Source organism: Buteo buteo, chromosome 15 (genome assembly GCF_964188355.1).
Source record: "Buteo buteo chromosome 15, bButBut1.hap1.1, whole genome shotgun sequence".
Taxonomy (NCBI): Eukaryota; Metazoa; Chordata; class Aves; order Accipitriformes; family Accipitridae; genus Buteo; species Buteo buteo.
In genome coordinates, this window is record NC_134185.1 from 7891401 (window position 1) to 7910922 (window position 19522).

At 35.2% G+C, this 19522-nt stretch overlaps 1 protein-coding gene across 2 annotated transcripts in view; it reads right to left on the minus strand.

Annotated features, from left to right (window-relative positions):
* PHIP (PHIP subunit of CUL4-Ring ligase complex) overlaps window positions 1-19522 on the minus strand; it is a 118324-nt gene that overhangs the window by 12792 nt on the left and 86010 nt on the right. For both annotated transcript variants that reach the window (XM_075046491.1, XM_075046490.1), the window contains exons 24-35: window positions 19177-19296; window positions 15368-15475; window positions 14833-14957; window positions 14540-14622; window positions 9836-9947; window positions 9561-9622; window positions 7869-8024; window positions 5791-5911; window positions 3603-3728; window positions 1584-1656; window positions 1135-1185; window positions 690-839 (exon numbers count right to left, since the gene is read on the minus strand). In XM_075046491.1, the coding sequence (XP_074902592.1) occupies window positions 690-839; window positions 1135-1185; window positions 1584-1656; window positions 3603-3728; window positions 5791-5911; window positions 7869-8024; window positions 9561-9622; window positions 9836-9947; window positions 14540-14622; window positions 14833-14957; window positions 15368-15475; window positions 19177-19296 (1287 nt within the window). The remainder of the gene's footprint in view (window positions 1-689; window positions 840-1134; window positions 1186-1583; window positions 1657-3602; window positions 3729-5790; window positions 5912-7868; window positions 8025-9560; window positions 9623-9835; window positions 9948-14539; window positions 14623-14832; window positions 14958-15367; window positions 15476-19176; window positions 19297-19522) is intronic.

The following is a 19522-nucleotide window of genomic DNA, read 5'->3' on the forward strand; positions in this document are numbered from 1 at the left end:
CTGCGAAAGTCTCAGGACAGACCTCCTACTGACTTCTGAAAGAGAAGCATTTCTTTTCTCTAATTGGGACGATTAATTTCCCCCAAGTTCATCACCTTAGAGTGGTATTTTAAAGAAAAACTTAGGATATGCTAGAAGAGCATGCAAAACCCTTGCTTTGTTACTTAAAGTAAAACTAGCCTAAAAGGCTAAAAGAGATCCAAGGCAACAAGACTTCTGGTTCACTACAGTTCTTCAGTGGGTACTTTTTCTGCATCAAGCCCAGATGACTGTCATATGAAAATTACTTTTAGTTTTTATACTTCTGAAATTAAAACAAAAAATTATCCATGACAACATTTGTCACATGCAACAACCAAACATATGCACTTTATGTATGACCATTTTCCACTCAGAAAAGGAAAGATACGTCTTAACTGCAAAAGCTGCAATTTGCTTAACACAGGCACCCCTGAACATAAAGCATTTTGCAACTAAAGCATTTAAGAGAGCAGAAGTACAATTTCTTTTGCAATTATTTTAGAAAGACAATAAACATTATCAGGTGACAACCAAGCACTGAAAAAAATTTCTGTCAACAGAGCTTCTTAAAGTTTCAATTAAAAGAGTTGGAAAAATGGTCACAGTTGGAAAAAAAGCCCCACCTAACAACTGGATTATAACCAGCCTTCCTGTTCTAAAATACTCACTGGATATTCAAGGAGATCCACTGGTTGTCGAAACGGTTCAGAGTCTTCACACTGAAAAATGAGATTCAGCAGCTCCTGGCATTGCTTCTTCCATGACTGAATGTCATATGACTGAGCTCTATTACGTAGCCGCCGCTTTGGCTGATGATCCTGAAATGACAATATTGTCTGGTATATATTAAATGAACTAGCTGCTTTTACAAAATCAAATGGAAAAGGTACCCTGTAGGACATAAATTCTAACTAATGAATTCGTAACATGCAGCAGCACCGACAGAAATGCTTTTATATTGAACAGCTCAGTAGAACAACACATCACTAAGTTCAAAACTTTCCGAAAGCTGACATGACAGGATAATAAAAACATTTTCAGTTTTGCATTCCTTTGTTTACAAATGCATTTCTAATTATTTATAGCACTATAAATCATAAAAAAAAATGTTACCTTTCTTTTTCTAGTGGAAGTTCCCGGCACATTTGTATCTTTCTCTTCTTCCTTTGAGCAAGATAATGAGTCGCATAAAAAGGTTAAAAAAATACAAGCATATATGAGTAGGTGAGTTCTTTTATATTTCACTTATAATTTGAGTCTTTACAGTTCTACCCCTGTCCCTCTGCGAAGCATTTCATGTGACCGTCAGTTTTGAGAATGCCTCAGAAGTCTAAGAAGCATGTATATTCTCCAGTAAACTGTTAAAGCTCTCTGCACTAAAGGAGGAGAGGAGGCTGGATTTCTACCCAGTTTCCCAGCTGACAAAAAGAAACACTGAATTGACAGAAAAGTACACCCCACTCCCTTACATTGACTGAAAAAAGTACTTTCGTATCCAGTAGGAGACAGCAGACCTGTTTCTCCAGTCTTTCAATGCCAGTGTCTAAGACAAAACCACTTACCTCATCAGAGTCAGACAACACTTTCTTCTTCATTGCATTGTACAATGGAATTATGTCATAGCAACTCTGGTCTCTGTGTAAAAAGAAATACATGCTAACATTTATTTTTGATCTTCACCTATGGAATCAACTGTATTTTGCCTAGGATAAGGACAATGTTTATGAAGCCATTCCCAAATAAAATGATAAAGTGTTTAGCGCTATATAAATACTAAGAGGACTGCAGTAATAAGAAAAGCTAATCTTCTGCTCAAAGCTGTAAAATATTATCTGCACTTTGTAAAATATAGACCGCTTAACAGTGTCAGTGTTTTAAAATTAAAAATCATAATCCTTTACCATGAATTTATTAGCATTAGAAAAATCTAATACTATACCACATAAAGGGCTTTGGAGGCCACCTAGCTTTGTAAGAAACACTACAGTGGATTTAGTGTACAAAAGTGCAGTTTAATTATTTAATGCATTAGCACCCGCAATGTAAGACATTTGAAATGTTATGTTTGTGTAAGGCCTAACACTGTTATTGTATAAACCTGCATAATTAAATCAGCAAAACAAACACCAATTTTCAGTTCTTGTATAACAAGGCAAACCCCTACACGAAAGCCCAAAGGTGTTCTGCTATGTAGCAATACAAACCACCAGAAAAAAGGAGTAAATACTCAGCAACTCTACACTGGAATCATAATCCATAATACAGGCCACTGCAATTATCACTAGAACAGCTGGGGGAGAAGGTGAAAAAAAAATAACCAAGCACCACCACCCCACCCCATTTTCTGCTGTTTAAAAGACTTTGGTAACTTAAGAGACTAAGCCTTAGATTCTCAGAGGCATCTAGATGTTTCACTCTCATTAGGACCATGGGGGTTTGCCTTCCATGGTCCAGGACTTCTACCCTACAGTTAGAACCCTAAAAACCAAAAAGTCTGGGCTTTATATGCATTGCTAGTTCACTTAAATGAGTATATTAATAGGCACAAGCTATAAGCCATTATTAAATAAGAATATCCATGTGTTGCGCTAATTTAGCTAAGCCAATTAAAAAAACACACTTTGAAAAACCCTGAGCTGCTTAATTAATCAGAAAACCACCACATAGAACGAAGATGTTAAAGAACAAAATGAGTAATAGAGAAGCCCTTTAGATACACCTTTAGGAATAGATATGTATTTCACTAGAACTTTTAACATCTGAAGCAGTTAAGTATTTTTCTCTCTCCAGCCAGTATCAGAAACCACAGGCACTGAAGTTATCAAAGATTTATGTAGAGAGTCAAAGTCCTAGATCTCCAAATACATAATGCAATTCTCACGTTTTTAAGAACACAAAAAATAAAAAAGAACAACATTCAATTTAACACCGAGAAACTAAATCACTAAAAAGGTCATTATTTTTCTTAAACTAATTAAGTATCTTGCCATTTCTACAAGGTGGGAAGAGCGGCATTCACTGTGTACAAGCAAATCAAGGCAGTGGACACATTCATAAGCTCTCCTTAGAAACTTTAGGTCTGCAGATGTGTCAACTGACTGTGAGAAATCTGAAACATTGCTCATTGAGTTTTTCTACAGACAAAATAAAAAAGAACATTTGAAAAGACAACTACTATTTCTGTCGACTACAAAGCCTCCAAATAAATTTTAAAGACTTTGTAATTAAATGCCCACAATTATGTTAACATAGGCAGTATTCAAACTCAAAACGCGAATTCCTCTCTTACCTATAAATATATCACTCCATGAAGATACTCGGACCCATTTTTATCATTTAGCAGAAAGTCTCTTGAAATAAAATGCCATGCCATTCTATGCCAATCAATGTATTATAAAACTTCATCTTGTTTTGCAAACTTTTGTATTCTTTGTCAAGATAAGCTCTATTCTTTTCTGCCCCAACAGCAGACAACAGACTTATTCAAGCTGCAGAACTATCTCATTTTAAAATTCAGGTCTTAAAAGGCTAAACACCTTGCTAAGAGACAGGAATAACAACAGACCTACTAAGCAACTCACTTTATGAAGTGTAGCAGAAGATCTGTGACAAATTTGGCAGATTTGACGATAGGACTTCCAGGTTCATTAAACGTGCGAGTATTATGTTCTATGTACCGGACTTCCCACATTAATGAAGAAAGGCGCCTGTATATGAAAGGAGGAAAGAGGGGAGGGAAAGAAAACAAAACCAAAAAAACCCAGACTTATTTCTAGCAATGTATATGAAACAGGAGAAAAAGCTTTACATCCTTCTTCCAATGTATTATCCCATTTATCTTTTTTTTTTTTTTTTTTTTTACATTAAATCTGAAAACATGCACACTTTGATATGTTGCCCTGTGTGACCAGCAGAAGGCAGCTTCCTCAGGCTTCCTGCTCTCATGTTACGTCCTGAGTTAATTTATACAAATAGCTTTAAGAATATACAGCTGACACTCCCTGGGAAAATTCAGCTGTGATGCTTCAGCTTTTATTATTCCTTTATGATATACATAACCCACCCTATATGACCTCTTAAGCCACAGATGAGAATTAACAAAATAGTAATAAAAAAAATTATTAGAAGTATACATTTTTCTGACAGATAGACAAGGATCAGATTTCCTCACATAGCTCTGATTTAATGACCCGACTACAGAATAGCCACATTATGAAAAATGATGCACAAAAGCAAAAATAACTGAAAAAAATTAGATTCAAATCTAAAAAGATACAATAAAAAAAAAAGAAAATACATACTATTTCAAGTAAAAAGTCTAACAGCATAGAAGTTACAAATATATACAATCTTCTATTTTCATACTAGCAAAATATGATGGAAAAGAAATGCTGCACAAGTGTTTTATAGAGTGAAGTGGGGGATCATTTAACATGTTTAGCGTAGCGTAAGTGTTTAGATGGAACTTAATCATGTTTATGGGTCCAGCATTTAGTTCTATATAATGCCAATAGTGACTGGGAAAGATCGTATTTTTTCTGTTTTGTTTTGCATTTTTTAAAAACATACAGGCATGCTAAGACTACTGGTTCAAAAGAGGAAAAAAAAATACTTTTTAAGCTAAGCCTCATGAAAAGCGACCAAAATCACACGTGATCTGAACAATCCCTCCTGCAGAATTCCAAGAAAAAAAATGTCAATGGAAAGGACAACACAAGGTGGTTGCTTATTACCTAGCCAGGCCTTGGCAATACCACAAACTACTAAAACCAGGTTTACTGAAGGAGGTATGCTGATTACCAAAAATAACTGCTTACTCTTTTGACAAGAGAAACAAAATCCAGCAAAAAGTCTTTGCCACCTCTGATTGCAAAGTAGTACATTATAGAAGTGAAAGCTGGATTACCTTATATCACACAATAAACAGGGAACAATAAGTGTGCATTATTGCATTATAATGTGTAAAAAAAACAGGGCTTTTTTTGAAAAGGAGAAGTAATTTTAATTTAAAATTCAATCTTCAGTTAGCACGCATGAAGTACTACAAATTAACTTTGAAATTTGGCCCAAAACAAAATGCTATCCATGTTTATTCAAAACAAGTATTAGGAGGGACACTGATTTTCAAGCCAGAAATATCCCAAGAACCAAAGGAAACAAAAGTAATTTAAAGGAGCATACTCCTACGTAGCTAATATTTACTGCAAAAAAATACAGCAATTGCAATCATAGTTCAGGAAAATATCAAAACAGTGTCAAAAAGTTAAAACTTATTTTTGTTGCTGTGCAACGATTTAGAATTTCAAGGCTGATAATTTAAGAAGTTATTTTCTGTGTAGCTCCTTAAATGATAATGCAACTTTTTTTTTTTTTAAAAGTGCATTAGGACAAAAACACTTGATATATTTCTGAGGTTTCTCTTATTAAAGAACAGATTTAAAAAATTATAAAGTGGAAACTTAATTCTTTTGACTAAAAGTCATTTTACTGACCTCGTCTCTAGTCCTGCAATTTGAATCTCACATGGAACAAGTAATTTGCATAAGCAGGAAATCTGAATGCCACATAATTCTAAAATACATTTTGGAGAAGAGAAGTTCAATCCTTTTTTAAAGCTTTATAAAATGGAAACCTAGATCAAGGACAGAAGATGGGAGAAACGGAAAGTGCACACCTGTTCCCATCTCCTAGTTGGGTATTACAAGATAAAGAGCTACCAAAAATATGGTTGGCAGTATTTCACAGCAGGAACTGAGACTTGGATCTAACCTGTAAAATCTGCTTTCCAGTCTTTGTTTAATGGTACTGAGGTCTGTGGGATATGCCACAACAGTGCAATACATCGGGTAAGCTTGAAGATCCACAGGTGCCACAAATGCAGAAGCAATATCTAGATGAAAAAAAACCAACACAAACAACAAACAAAAAAAACAAACCCCAAAAGTTATATACCACAAAAGTCCCTTAGCAGTTTCAGGATTCACCCCCTGCAACACATCCATTTCTTCATGTTTGAAACACATAATACTTTCCCCAAAATAACAACAACTACTCCTCTAGATATTCCGAACAATTTGTGATGTTCTACATATAGAAGTGCTTGCGAAGGTCTATGCTGTAAGTATAATCCCTGCAGTGACTACCCATTCTGTCATGCATGAAGCACCACACTCCTCAGAGACATGGCAAGTGCATGCAAAATACACACACTTGAAAAGTAGATTTAAATGTATAAATTATACAAAAATGAAGACATGCAATTCAGTATTGTTATTTACAACACAGGCTCATTTAATTTGGTTTTATACTGCCACTCTCCCATCTTCAAAGCAATTCATTAATTTCTTACCATAAAAGTTACAGTACTATTTCAATCTCATTAAGATATGGGGAAAATCCACACTCAAAATAAAATAGAAACACAATCTCCTGTGCCTATCGAACAGCAAAGAAGCCTTCTAAAATCAATCCACCATAATGCTAGAAGACTGCTGAGCAATTTAAGTCTGTGCACCTACAGAAACTTGGTTTTTTCCTCCTGTGCTTAGAAGCATCATGAGTGCTTAGACACATCATTCTAACATTTTATACCTCAAGGGCCACTACCATAATACAAAAACATAAAAAAACCTTTAACGTCTCTCTTGAAAGTCTTTAAAAACAGAAAATATGTTGTTGCTAAACAGACTGCTCTTCTTCTAAAAGCTGTTTACTTACTCTTATGAACATTCTAGCAACTGCTACTTTGTACCGATATGCACCATATATGCTATAGTTAAATCTGAAGCTAAGCAGTACGCCATACAATGTAATGCAAAACATAAACCCACTACTCTTGGACACAGTGAAAACAACGAAAATTTCATTTCCTCACAGGTTTTTTTTTTAAATGAAATTCTGTCATTTGGATTACTACACTGTATGGATATTTCCTTTCTTTTGGAAGTAAAGGGAAGCTTCTTATGCAGTATGTCACCAAAAAAGCCATCATGTGGAACATTTAGGTATCAGAAGTATTTTGAGAGTTAACGAGTTTTCCGGCTTTTTTGAAACTTGTCTTAGCTTGCTTCAAGTACTTCAAAAATCAGTTAAAAAAATAATTATCTGTGACAATTTATATATTTACTTTATGACCATTGTTACCCCAAAACCTAAGACTGCTGACTTAACACAGTTTGCTCATCACAAAATACACAAAAGACTTAGGATTCAGCCTGTATTTCATTGATGGATCTCCATCTCAGACACCCATCTTTGATCATGCAAATGTTGCAGTAATGTGCTAAATGTTTTTTAACAATTACTTTTTCAGAAGCTGCCTGTAAAGAGTAATTGCCCTAGAACCAAATAGCAAGAGGCTTTTCCTAAGTTAATCAGTTACTTTTTCCTCAACATTTTGCACAACTAAAGCAAATGGGAATTAGAAAAGGGTAAATCTACACATAAATATCCATTCTACAAAAGTACTTAAGATTCCCCCCCCCATCTGCCTGTAATATAGTTAATATTCATCATGAAGTTTCAATTTTAACCCCAATAAGAGCTTGTGGCAGCTACAGTAAAAAACTAAGTACTTGTTTTTAGCATGTAAAACCCAAACCCCTAGCATATGTCAAATTATGTACCAAAAAGTAATAGTCACCTTTGAAAACAGTAGAAAATATAGGTTTTCTATGTACTCACTATATGAAAAATTTAAAAATGTGCAATGAGAAAGTTTTGTTCCAGTTAATCAAGTAGTAAAAGGTGTATTTTATCACATTCATTTTGGTAATTTCAGAAGTACACATGAGCATAGTCTGAAAAATACAACACAAAAAACATTTCCCATATTATTCAGGATTTACCTAGAGTCATGAGTTGGTTTATCCCTGCAATAATTCTGTCACACTCCTCGTCTCGGGTCCTGGAACCCCACTCTCCATCAAGAGGTTTGTAGAGCAGCGTTCTACGTTCATCATCTGTTAAAGGAACACTAGTTCCCAGTTCTTCTGGAAACACAGCTAGAATGTAACATGAAAACTAAATAAAACATAGATCTTTTGTATCTTATGTAATACATATACCTGTAATTCAAAGATATATAACATCATTTTACTAACAGAAACAAATGCATAGTTCTTGATTTGCTCAAAGATCTATTGGATGCATCCAGTATCCTTTCTGTATATTGTTGTATGTTAAATTTAAATCCTTACAATGCAGTTTGGTGTAAAGTCCTCCATGAAACAAGATTTTTTCCTCTTCCAAATAGCTAATTGTAGAATTTATTTTAGAGCCAAATAATACTCTCCTTTATCACAGTTAAAGTTTGTGTTTTGGTATCACTTTAGTAGTTTGTTTGTTTTTGTTTTTTTTAAACCCAAATTCTTGGTAATAAATTATTTTGGTAATGAATGGTTGATGATTTTCAGATGGAGTTTAAGATAATGACTTTGATGACGCTAAAACATTCTCCAGGTAGTGGTTCCACCTTGTCACAGTTTTGTGAAGTCAAATGCTACAAGCATAGCTCCTGAGCAAGCAAATTGAAAGTGCCATCACCCTAGCATTCTTGAGGACCTACCAACTTTGACAACTCATAACCTAACAGCAGATTTTCAGTATGACACAAAGTGCTCCTTTTCAAAAAAAAAACAAAACAACCAACTTAAACGAAGGTGTAACAAAAGTCAGTATCTGTGGATACAGTAAAAGAAAAAATCAGCTTCAGGTTTGGTTATCTGCCTATTTTAATTGACTATTTTAGTCATGCTATCACTCTAACTTCTGTATTTTACTTATGACAAAGAGGTCCCCATTAAAAGAAGGGTTGAACTGAAATGAAAAGTTGAAATGGACACGTTTACAGTTTAAAAGAATTAAGAATTATTTACAGTTACTTATGAGTGACGATATTATCAAATGTTTCCTAGGACACAAGGAAAAAATGCTGATCCTACTACATTTTTTTAACCAGACCCATATGAAATCTTCCAAAAAAACCTAAATTAGGAAAGAAGAAATACTACATTCTTGCCTGTGAACAGTGCCCATGCTATGCTGTCCACTCTGCAGCATGTCTATCTGCCACACATGCTGGGCCAGACAGGGAGCAAATCCTACTATTATCAAACTATCTCACAGGAGCATGTTGCATCTTCAATGCACTGAATGTCTGCAGGCATGCTGACAGGTCTCAGAGCAGCCAGTTTCCTCAAAGCTGACAGAGGGCACAGGTTTATCTTCAATCCCTCCCTAACTGTACAAAAAGTTAACTTCAACTGTACCTCATCTGTTAGAAGGTTTTGTAACATTTCTGTCTATTGCCAACATACATTAAGTATGTCTAAGTACAGCTGTATGTTTTTTCACAGTTCATTTATCTTGATTCGCTTTTAGCTTAATAGTTGATTTATAGATGTTCTTTAAATGCAACTGGTTTGTGGGCCTTCCCCCTACTCCCCAAGAGAAACAGGATTATTTAGGTGAAACCATACAACTTTTTTTTCTTCTTTAAATACACTCTTAAAGAAAATTATATTATTAATGTGCCATACCATTACTTGGTATCAGCTCCATGTCCCAGGGGCTCATCTTCTCAGTATCACCATTGTCCCAGCTTAAAAATAACCACATTTAAATTATCTACTAATATTGCTTCAGCAACGTAATTATTTAATGTTTGTAACATAACTTATTTATATACCACAGAGTATTTTAACAAACTGGTACAGTGAGATGCATGACTGAATTTAATGAAAGCAAGTTGCTCAGTCAGTACTTCAAATGAAAAAACTAATTAAAATAAAAGATTGAAGATAAATTTGCTAACCAGACATTGTAGCACTGAAATAAGCTATCAGGATAATCAGGCTGAAGAGGCTCCTGGCTTTCAATTGTTCCAAACCACCAAGCATCATCTATCACTGACCTGAAACGATCACCTAGGTAAGAACACAAAATAATTTCATCAATACAAGGCAACTTACTCCTCCCAAGAAAAGCAGGTTTTTGGATACCTTTGGCTTGATCTTGAATACAGAAATCCTTTTGAGCACTTGTAGCATCAACAGACAAACATGAGCCACTCAGTTTTTAAAAAAAAAAATTAAGTACTTTCTGAAGGCTGCTTTTAAACCAAAATGAAAGTTAATATGGCATTAAAAAACCCAATAATTTGCAAATCTATCTACATATTCTTTATATATGAATTTATTTCTTAATTTCATATAAAAGGCAAGACATTTCAATGGTGTAACTTTAAGACTCAAATCTACTTGCATTAAACACTACATGCTATCTTAAAATAACTGAGCACCGTGACACTTTTGTACAGGGAATATTTTACATGCTGCTGAGCTCCTCCTCCTTAGTTTCTGAAGTGCTTTTTCAGCTACCCAAATGTAACTCGGAGATTCATTCCCTTTACTATGGAGACAATCTGACTAATGAAAGAATAAAATTTATTAAAGCTTCTTCAAAAGGTTAGCAAAGTAATTTACTATGACTTGAAATGGTTTCACTACTGCAAAGCATTCGCCTAGCTGAGAAAAAAGGTCAAAAGCATTATAAAAAAAATTACACGCATGAATACGTGTATTACATGCCACCATAAATTCTAACATTTTCTATAACACTTGCCACAGAATTTAGAAACAATTTTTAGTGAAGTATTCAGTTCGCTCAATACAGGAACAAATGTAATTTAAGTCTGAGATTCCAAGAACTGTACATTTTTGTTTTCATGGGGTTTGAATATACACAGATTTTCTCAACTGTTGCAATGTTTGTTCTATTTCAATACATCCACACTCTGCCCAAATGCTTGCTGCAGTTGTCTGAATTTATACGAAGTAAATACACTATAAAAAATGTTCCACTGTCTTTACTGCACTTTTGGGTTGGGTTTTTTTTTTTCATTTAATGGATTGCAAGTAACTCTAGGACAATTACAAAGCTTCCATTAATAGTCCTAATTGTGCTGAATGTAATAGAAGCAAGTATACCAGAAATATCTGAAATGCAAGATCAAAAATGTAAATAAAGGCTGATGCTTTATTTTAAAGGAATAAATTATTCTGAAGAGCTCTTAAAGTACCGTCTCCCAATATGGCATTCCCTAGTGATCAGTTTTACAAAGAAATGTGTGTAGGCACAACTGTGAGTGCCTTCATGGGGCTGAACATTAAGCAGATCAAAACCACTTAAAGGAGTGTATATTGGCAGCCGCTTCCGATTTCTCAAGAGCCGCAGCATTCCTATGGACAGAATGCTAAAGCAGAAAACAACATGATTGCAGAAGCCCACAGAACAATTTCTTAAATCACTGTTTTTCCAATGTCCTCTGTGTTACCTCATCTATGTGGACAGACAAAATTCTTATTAGAAGGATTTAGCATAGTTTTCCAGAACTGTGTATCACGTTAGCTTGATGAAAATATAAAATGTATGTTGAACTGAAAGTGGCTGCTATGTAAGAGGCAGGTATGCACACTGGTCTAAGACATACAGCTAAAGCTGCAGGAATCCTACTGGAATAGCTTTCAGCCCAAGTATTAATCTTGTAGTTAAACTATAAGAAGACAAAGACATGCAATAAATAGAATCTGAGTAGAAATAAGAACTTTTCACTTCTCAAACTTTGTAAGTTTGTTCTTTCTGAAAGGATTCATACATTAACATACATTTAATATTAAAAAATATACATATCACAGATAAACAAATATTCTTCCCTAAAACAAACAAACCCCAAACAACAACAAAAACGCCTCACAAAACCCCTACAAAAAAATCCCACCAAAACACCAAGAATTGTTATTGGTTAAAAGATCAATGTTCTAATGACTTAAAGTGGAGTCAGAAAATTTAACATCCAGTGACTCTCCAAATAGTAGCTATAAATACATTGATTTGTAGTCTAAGTGCCAGAAATCATAAAAGATAGTAACAGTAGTCCTGAGAAGACAAACCAGCAACTGCAAGACATGAAAAAAAAATACCAGTTTGTTGATGAAGAGCTATGGTTAAAGTTCAGACAACTCGAGCATGTCAGATAAATTTGGGGGATTTCAGATTCATGTGATTAAATAGTCAGGAACAGTTTCATGTACAGTTCTAAGGCATTTCTCCTCATCTTGGTTGAAAACAGAATCTACTTTCAGGGAACAGTTTTATATTGTGTTCCACACTGCAAAAAACAGTGCACAATTTGTTCCAAGTACATAAGCATACACTAGTAAGACATCCAAAGTGTCAATGCAGAGAGCTGAGTAGCACTCTGGAAGACTCTTGGAAAAGCTGTAACAGTTTTAACAGCAGTGTCTTTGCTATCTCTGCTTTAGCATTTCATATGGTCTCAAAGGAGATGACTGTTTTACCACTATTTTTACCACCCAAACATGGAACTGAAGAATGAACTCTAATACACACTTCTCAGAGTTACAAGCTGGTATTAGACCTACTGGCCTGAAACTCACATTGTTTACACTGAAGGCTTGATAAAAGGTTCTGGCACTTTCCGCACTTCTTGTAGAGCTTTGACTCTTCCCACACCGCAAGTTTCTAGAAATACAGTTGCCAGCCCAGGAAGGAGATGCTGCTATCTGTGCATGTAGTCTTAAGAGCAGCAACGGTAGCATTTCAAAGTCCTCCTCTACTCCTGGATTTCTATCACAACAGCTGACAGATGACTTCTGCCGAGGCTGTTCGCATACAAGGGACGGCAGTCATTCTTCTACTGCTGGCCATGATCTTGTGTGAAAACATGTATGGCATGGACAACAAGACCACAGATCCATAACCAGCAGGAAAGAGCAAAGCTTGGTGACATATTAGTAGATGATGACCAATCTTGTCTCTTAAGGGATCTTTAAACTGAAATGATCTTTAAAGAAGGAATCAAGGTTTGCATTTCCTATTGAATCAGAAGCCTAGGATCTTTACCAAATTCCCTACAGAGCTGAAGACTAGCTGTCTTTTCAGACAACTTAATGTGAAGTATGAGATGATATGGAACATATTAATATGGCATCATCTAATTTATATATTTACTGCTAAGGCAGACATCCTAAGCAAGGATATCACAATGTACATCAAAGGACAGGAGATCAATTCACCTGTCCTGGCAGAAAAGTCAGGTAAGAAACAAAAAAAAGAGCTTTTAACATCCAGTTGTGCCACTTCTTCAGGTTACTTGGCTAAAATGAACTTAGGAGAGGACAGCACTTTCAGAATAGTGAACACAGACTAATGAGGCAGCATATTTGCAGAAACGCATGTCCTATCAGTTGTTTCTACACAGGCAATCAGATAGACCATCATGTTCTTGCATTAAAATCCTCCATTATCCTATGTGATGCTTTGCCTGAAGTGGCAAGAAATGCTGGCAAGTCAGCTGTGCACATGCTACCTACAGCTCCTGAATGGAAGAACTGCAGGAATTGAGTTGGTACAGTAATCACTGCTACTTTACAGAAAATGTGTTGAACATTGAGACCTGCTTTAAATAAAAAAAAAATAAATAATAAAAAAAAAATAAAAAAAAAAAAAGGAAGGCTATCAATATTTCACTTTTGGGAGCATGTGTCACTTCACAGAATATACCGAGATACTGGAAAGGACTTAACAGTGCCGGTAATTCTGTAAACATGGTATCACATACAAATTTCTCTGTTAGGGGAACAAAGTTCATCCTGAACTCTGAAGAATCAGTAATACTTACTTAATCTTTTAAGTTTCAGGGACAATCTAAGGCTATTCTTATGAATGAGAACATATGTATTTCCTGATCTCCTGAACAAAACCAACACCTTAAGAGGACCATTTTGTCATAACGCAGCTTTCTCTCCCCCTAGTTAGACTTCATTGTTGAAAGGTGATCTTTGTTATCATATGGAAAAGATGACCAGGAAATAGATCTGACTGGAGAACACGCCTGTCACGGACATTCTCCAGTATCCAACACTTCGAAATAACTAAGCACAGGCAAAGTAAAACGAATCAAAAACATTCCCACATCACACAGCAGTGAATTGTAATTATACACACTTCAATGAAGCTAAACCATATGCGGTTTAGAATAGAATTCAAACAAGTATAAAGAGATGGGAAGGGCATTCTCTTTGAAATTCATCATCTCTAGATTGTACAAGTGGTGAAGAAGGTGTTTCCATATTTCCAACAGAAATTCCAGAAATTGAAATAATAATAATAAAAAAATTCTAGTAGCAATGCAGTTGTAAGAGGGCCTTCAATCAAAAAAAAAAGTATTCTTAATTCCTCTCTGCAAAGACACAACTGAGATTGTCTTTGCACCTTCTTTTATAGATCACCTTCAGTATTTTGTTTGCTTGTTGTAGCTTCAGTCAAGGACAAAGTAGACTCCACATCCAAATATGGACAGAGTTTATTCTCCAATTTCAGCACAGGACTAGGATTTATTTACCATAACCTACTTTTTAATAAGCTATCATGAAAATAGGTAGACACTTAGAAAAACAGACAAGCAACACACCAAAAAACTCCCCGCACAACTCACCTATATTCCATCGCCTATGTTTTGCATCATCAAACTGCTGCCTCAAAACTAGGAAATCTATGACATCTGGCATATCATGGTACCTAATTACAACAGAACACACAACTATTAAGTGATTAAACAGCAAAAGCATAAAGTAAAGCACTTCCATAAAAAATTAATGCTTTGAATTAAACACCTCAAAAGCAAAACCTCAAGTCATAACATTAATGATAGCTTTTAACTTTCAACCTTACCCCACCCCACCCCCCGCAAGAAAACCCCCAATTTTAATATAATATTGCTTTCCTTACTTCATGGTGAATGATCCTCCAGTTAGTTTACCCGTATCAGGGTCAAGAAAAGCTAGTTTAAGACAGCAGAGAGTAGGCAATCCCACTTCATACTTAATCCCAACTATTTTCATCAGCTCTTGCTCCTGGAATAAACAATATGTTACGTACCACCACTGAAGTTAAGATGACTATAATAACTTTCTAAAACATGAAAATATGGGTATAGTGAAAAGACCAGGTTTCTGCCAGAACATCTTAAAATCAAGTATCTGAAATTTAGTCTTTTAAAACAAGCTATTATTTCACAATGTAACTTGTTTGAAAAATATTTTGCTATGATGTGTAACCACCTCATCTGCTCAAGCAGATGCAAAAAGTAGTACAGTTTAAGGTCTGATTTTATTTGACTATTTATTAAGTTAACTTTTTCGCCTTATCTTAAAATATTAAGAGCACAACATTAGAAACATCTGTATCAAGAATCTTCTTTCAGTTAGTTTCCAAACATGTTTTAATATTAAAGATACAAACAAAAATGAAAAAGAAGTCATACTCGTAATTCCATTTTATGCCATGGTTGTTTCTTGGGGTTAATACTATATATTTTGTTCTTCTTAGCCATTACAACGTATGCTTCATGACCTTGTCGGAAATAGTAGACCTAGAAATGAAATGTGACAGTTATCTAACAAAGACTCTGAGGAGCTGAAATGCTAGTATATCACTGCCATATGATGTGTGTACTTTCTATTTTATCATCAATTTTTTTCCATTCTGTTTTCCTGAAAAAGTCACAGGTTCTCAAAAAATTAAGTGGTGGACAATTAAAGCCGGTATCATAGAAACATTTACAGAAGTAGGAAAGATTTAGAACACCATTATCCCTATGAGCAAAATATCCTAAATTATGCATGTGAGACCAAAACAAAATCAGTAACAACATCATGTATTTATCATCACACTACAGAACAATTCAATGACAGTAACATGAATTCCACTAATCCACCTGGTTATTCATCACTGTAGAACAGCCCTAAGATGACAATCAGGTATCACTAAATTCACTATCTGGCTTATCATATCTTTTTTTGAACAAGAAATATATTCTAGAAGGAAAACTCAGCTGTTTGTTATTGTTCTGGTAAGATTTTGGTGTTCGCTTCCCTATCACTGAACAAACAGCCCAATAAAGACATGAACAAACTGAACATAGACATTTCAAGTGCTGATTAAAAGTTTTCAAATCCTTCCACTCTAAATTTCCACGGTTCAGACATCCAGAGCCTATTAGTTTTACTTTGATCTTATTGTGTATGATACCATGTGGATGAATGTTTTTGTTATAAACCATCACTGTAATGAAGTAGTAAGGTGAAAAGCTTGAACATATATTCAAGGAACATATCTGAAATGCAAAACAGATTTTCCTCAAACTAATTAGAACAAAGATCTGATAAACAGCTGTATTCCAGGTATGATGCATTCCAAATAAAAAAAAAAATCCTCTAAAAGTGCCCCAAGCCATAAACACAGGCTTTCCATCAAGTAGGATGAGGGAACATTAGCTTAAATGTAAAGGTCTAACACAACAAAAAAAGCAGAGTAAAAAGCCCTCAGTAAGTTTTAAAATACATTTCTACAAATAAACACACTAATATTTGTATTTCCACATGCCTTCCAAAACTGTTGTATCATAAGACATTATAAACAACTGTCTGTCAAGTTTCTACATTAACAGTTACTGAACTTTCTTAATTTTTTTGTTGCTGCTGTTGTTTTTTTAAATGGAGGAGGACAGCACCAAATCTTTTATAAACTCTTGTTTTTCAGTGTATTCGACATGCAAAATATCCTCATAGGGAAAAAACGCACAGTAGTTACAGAAGGCATGAAAGCAGTGAGAATCTCCTACACACTGAGAATCTCCTCCTAGTCAGAATCTAACTGGCAGGAAAAGGAACAGAGGCTACCAAGAGACAGATCTAAAATATCGCCAATTTAAATTACACTTGCAACGTTGTGACAATTGTTTCACATACCTTCCAGCGAATCAAAACAAAAAAAATCCACTTAGTGGCACAGGCTACAAACAATTCCTCCTACACTTACTGTTTCTGCTAAACCTCTACATAAATTCAAACCACTGTTTACAGAAGTAAAACATTTTTATTTCGTAAATGGCTCTAAGCATTGCATCTGTTGTCAGATGAACAAATTAGCAAGATATCTGTGGAAAAAAGAACTTACGCCTTTTTCCAGGAAATTATATTTTTAATCTTGATAAATTCCTGCTTCTGCATGTTTGTTGGAGTACCCAGACAAAACTGTTCTTTATCGTGTTAATGGCAGAATAGTACAATAAATATGCATTGTATTTCAATAATCAGACAGGGAAATTGCAGTTCAATGTGTCTGGTGTGTTTCCACTGTTCCTCAAGACACATCACAAAGGTCTGTAAATGGCAGTATTCAGAAAGGGAAAAGGGATGGTATGTGCTACTCTTATGCACTGAGCATAACTAAATATAGCACTACTGTTTTTTCTTACTTGTTTGTACAGCTGTAAGAGAACGAATTTGAAATATCTCTCCTCCCAAATCTTATAAACATACCAACCATCCACCAAAATGTTCGAAGGCCACACGAGACCTCTTCTCATCATATTTCTCTAAAACCGATCTTTTATTTCTGTGGCTCTCAAAAGTAACTTTCTAGATGAATAGCTTCTTTTCACATCTCAAGCAAATCTGGGAAGGGCAAGTATCAGAGATGGAATTTTAGACAGAGCAGCTTGATTACAAATGTACTCTCTATTGGTGTAACTACTCCTACTTTCCAGGCACAGGACAGGAATTTCCTGTTCACCAATACAAAGCATTTTTCAGCAAAAGGATGCAGCTTACTTAGATATTCCTAGTACACACTGCACATGCTATTCAGCAGGTGCCAAACCAAACAGACCAGTTTATCTTACTAAACCGATACGATGTTAAAGCCTCCAGAGTAATATGGTACAGATAAATCCTTGGCTGCTTCACTGTATCCAGATGGTATCAGGCACCAAATATATTTATTTGGACTTGATCTTCTGAACAGCACAGTCTTCAAAACATGCTTGCTGGAGGGTATAAATACATAGGCATTTTCTCCAGTTGCAACTCTCAACTTGAAGTGCTCCTTCCCTCCCTCACTAGCAATGCCGATGTAATTTTTGCATAGCTGTGCTGTGAACTGCATCAGCGAAGTGATCCAGTAAAAACAGAACTGCTTGCACATGCAACCTCTGCTCCCAATTCAGTTTCTAAGGTGGTGCCTACAAAAAGCTCTAACTCAGGGCCAAAGTTAAGCAACTTCACCACCATGTCAAGTATTTCTCCAAGTGCGTTCTGAAGGTGTGAGCTACACAAGAATGCTGTTTAGTACCTCAGAAACGCGCTGCTCCCTGAAGAGCCAACAGACTACGTGTTACAGCATAAGCTAGCTATTTCCTCTTATTTTAAGCTGAGGGGATTTTAGGAAACATGCACAGAGTCTGGTTTTCAAGACTGCCTTCTATCTGACACTACTTATTCATACAATTCACTGTAATGGTCACATGCTATATATTCCAAAGTAGAAACTGGTGGGTGTCCTTTTGCTACTGTATTTTGAGACATCTGGGCCATGTTTACAAAGTGTTTACAGTCTAGCTCATATAAAACACATAAATACAAAACTTCGCTTCTGGTTTTCTGTTGTAAGAGACCAGTAGAAGTTTTCTGATATCAGAAACACAAGTGAAAAGGACAATATTAGAGTTTTTCTTCAGAATAAATTAAAAACAAAACAAAAAAAAACCAAAAAAACCACACCCCACCCCACCCAAAAAAAAAACCAAAAAAACCCCACCAAAACAACCCCATACATAAAAAGCCACCCTCCTCACAGAGGTTTAATTCCCGTTTTTTACTTCAAGTCCCAAACCAAAGTTTTCCAAACAACTTAAGTTTGTATTTGCTTTCTTACCTATTCTTCAGCATACAAGACGCTCTACAACTAAGGACTAGTTTCACTAGATAAAGTATCTCACACAGCTTGTATACATGTGTCATTAGGAAATTAACACAGTAACCATAGTACGAAAAGGAACGTTAGTGCAACAGCATGGAATAAAAACAAGTTATAGCAACACTGTGCAGAGTATTTTTTAAGTATGGGAAAGACTAAAGGAAGTGAAAGCAAATTTTAGCCAGATCAAAGAATGTTTTGAAGAAAATCCAAAATATTTCGATAATAAATCTCTGGAAAAAATGCACAGATGAAAATAAAAAAGGCAAAAACGAGCTGAAAGAAGCAACAACACAGAGGGAAAAACTACAATACCTCATCTCCCATCTGTGGCACAAATGGGCACCGACGAGGAACAGTGTCTGTAATCCATGCTGAAGGCAGCCATTCTTCCAGTGTCAAACCATTTTCTGCCAGAACTCCTACAGCCAGCCTCTGAAGAAAAATGCACAGAGAAGATTAATATGAATAAACTTAACATTTGGGGAAGCCTTCTATTTTGAGAAGTGTTTTATTAAAATCAATTTCTATTTCTTAAGTATATTTAATGTAAAAAGGAAATTATTGCCAGTGTGAAGATAAATCTTACTTAACTGCTTACAGTAACACCAAGACCAAAACCACTAATAAACTGAAAAACTAAGTAAGTTTTTTTAGTTTT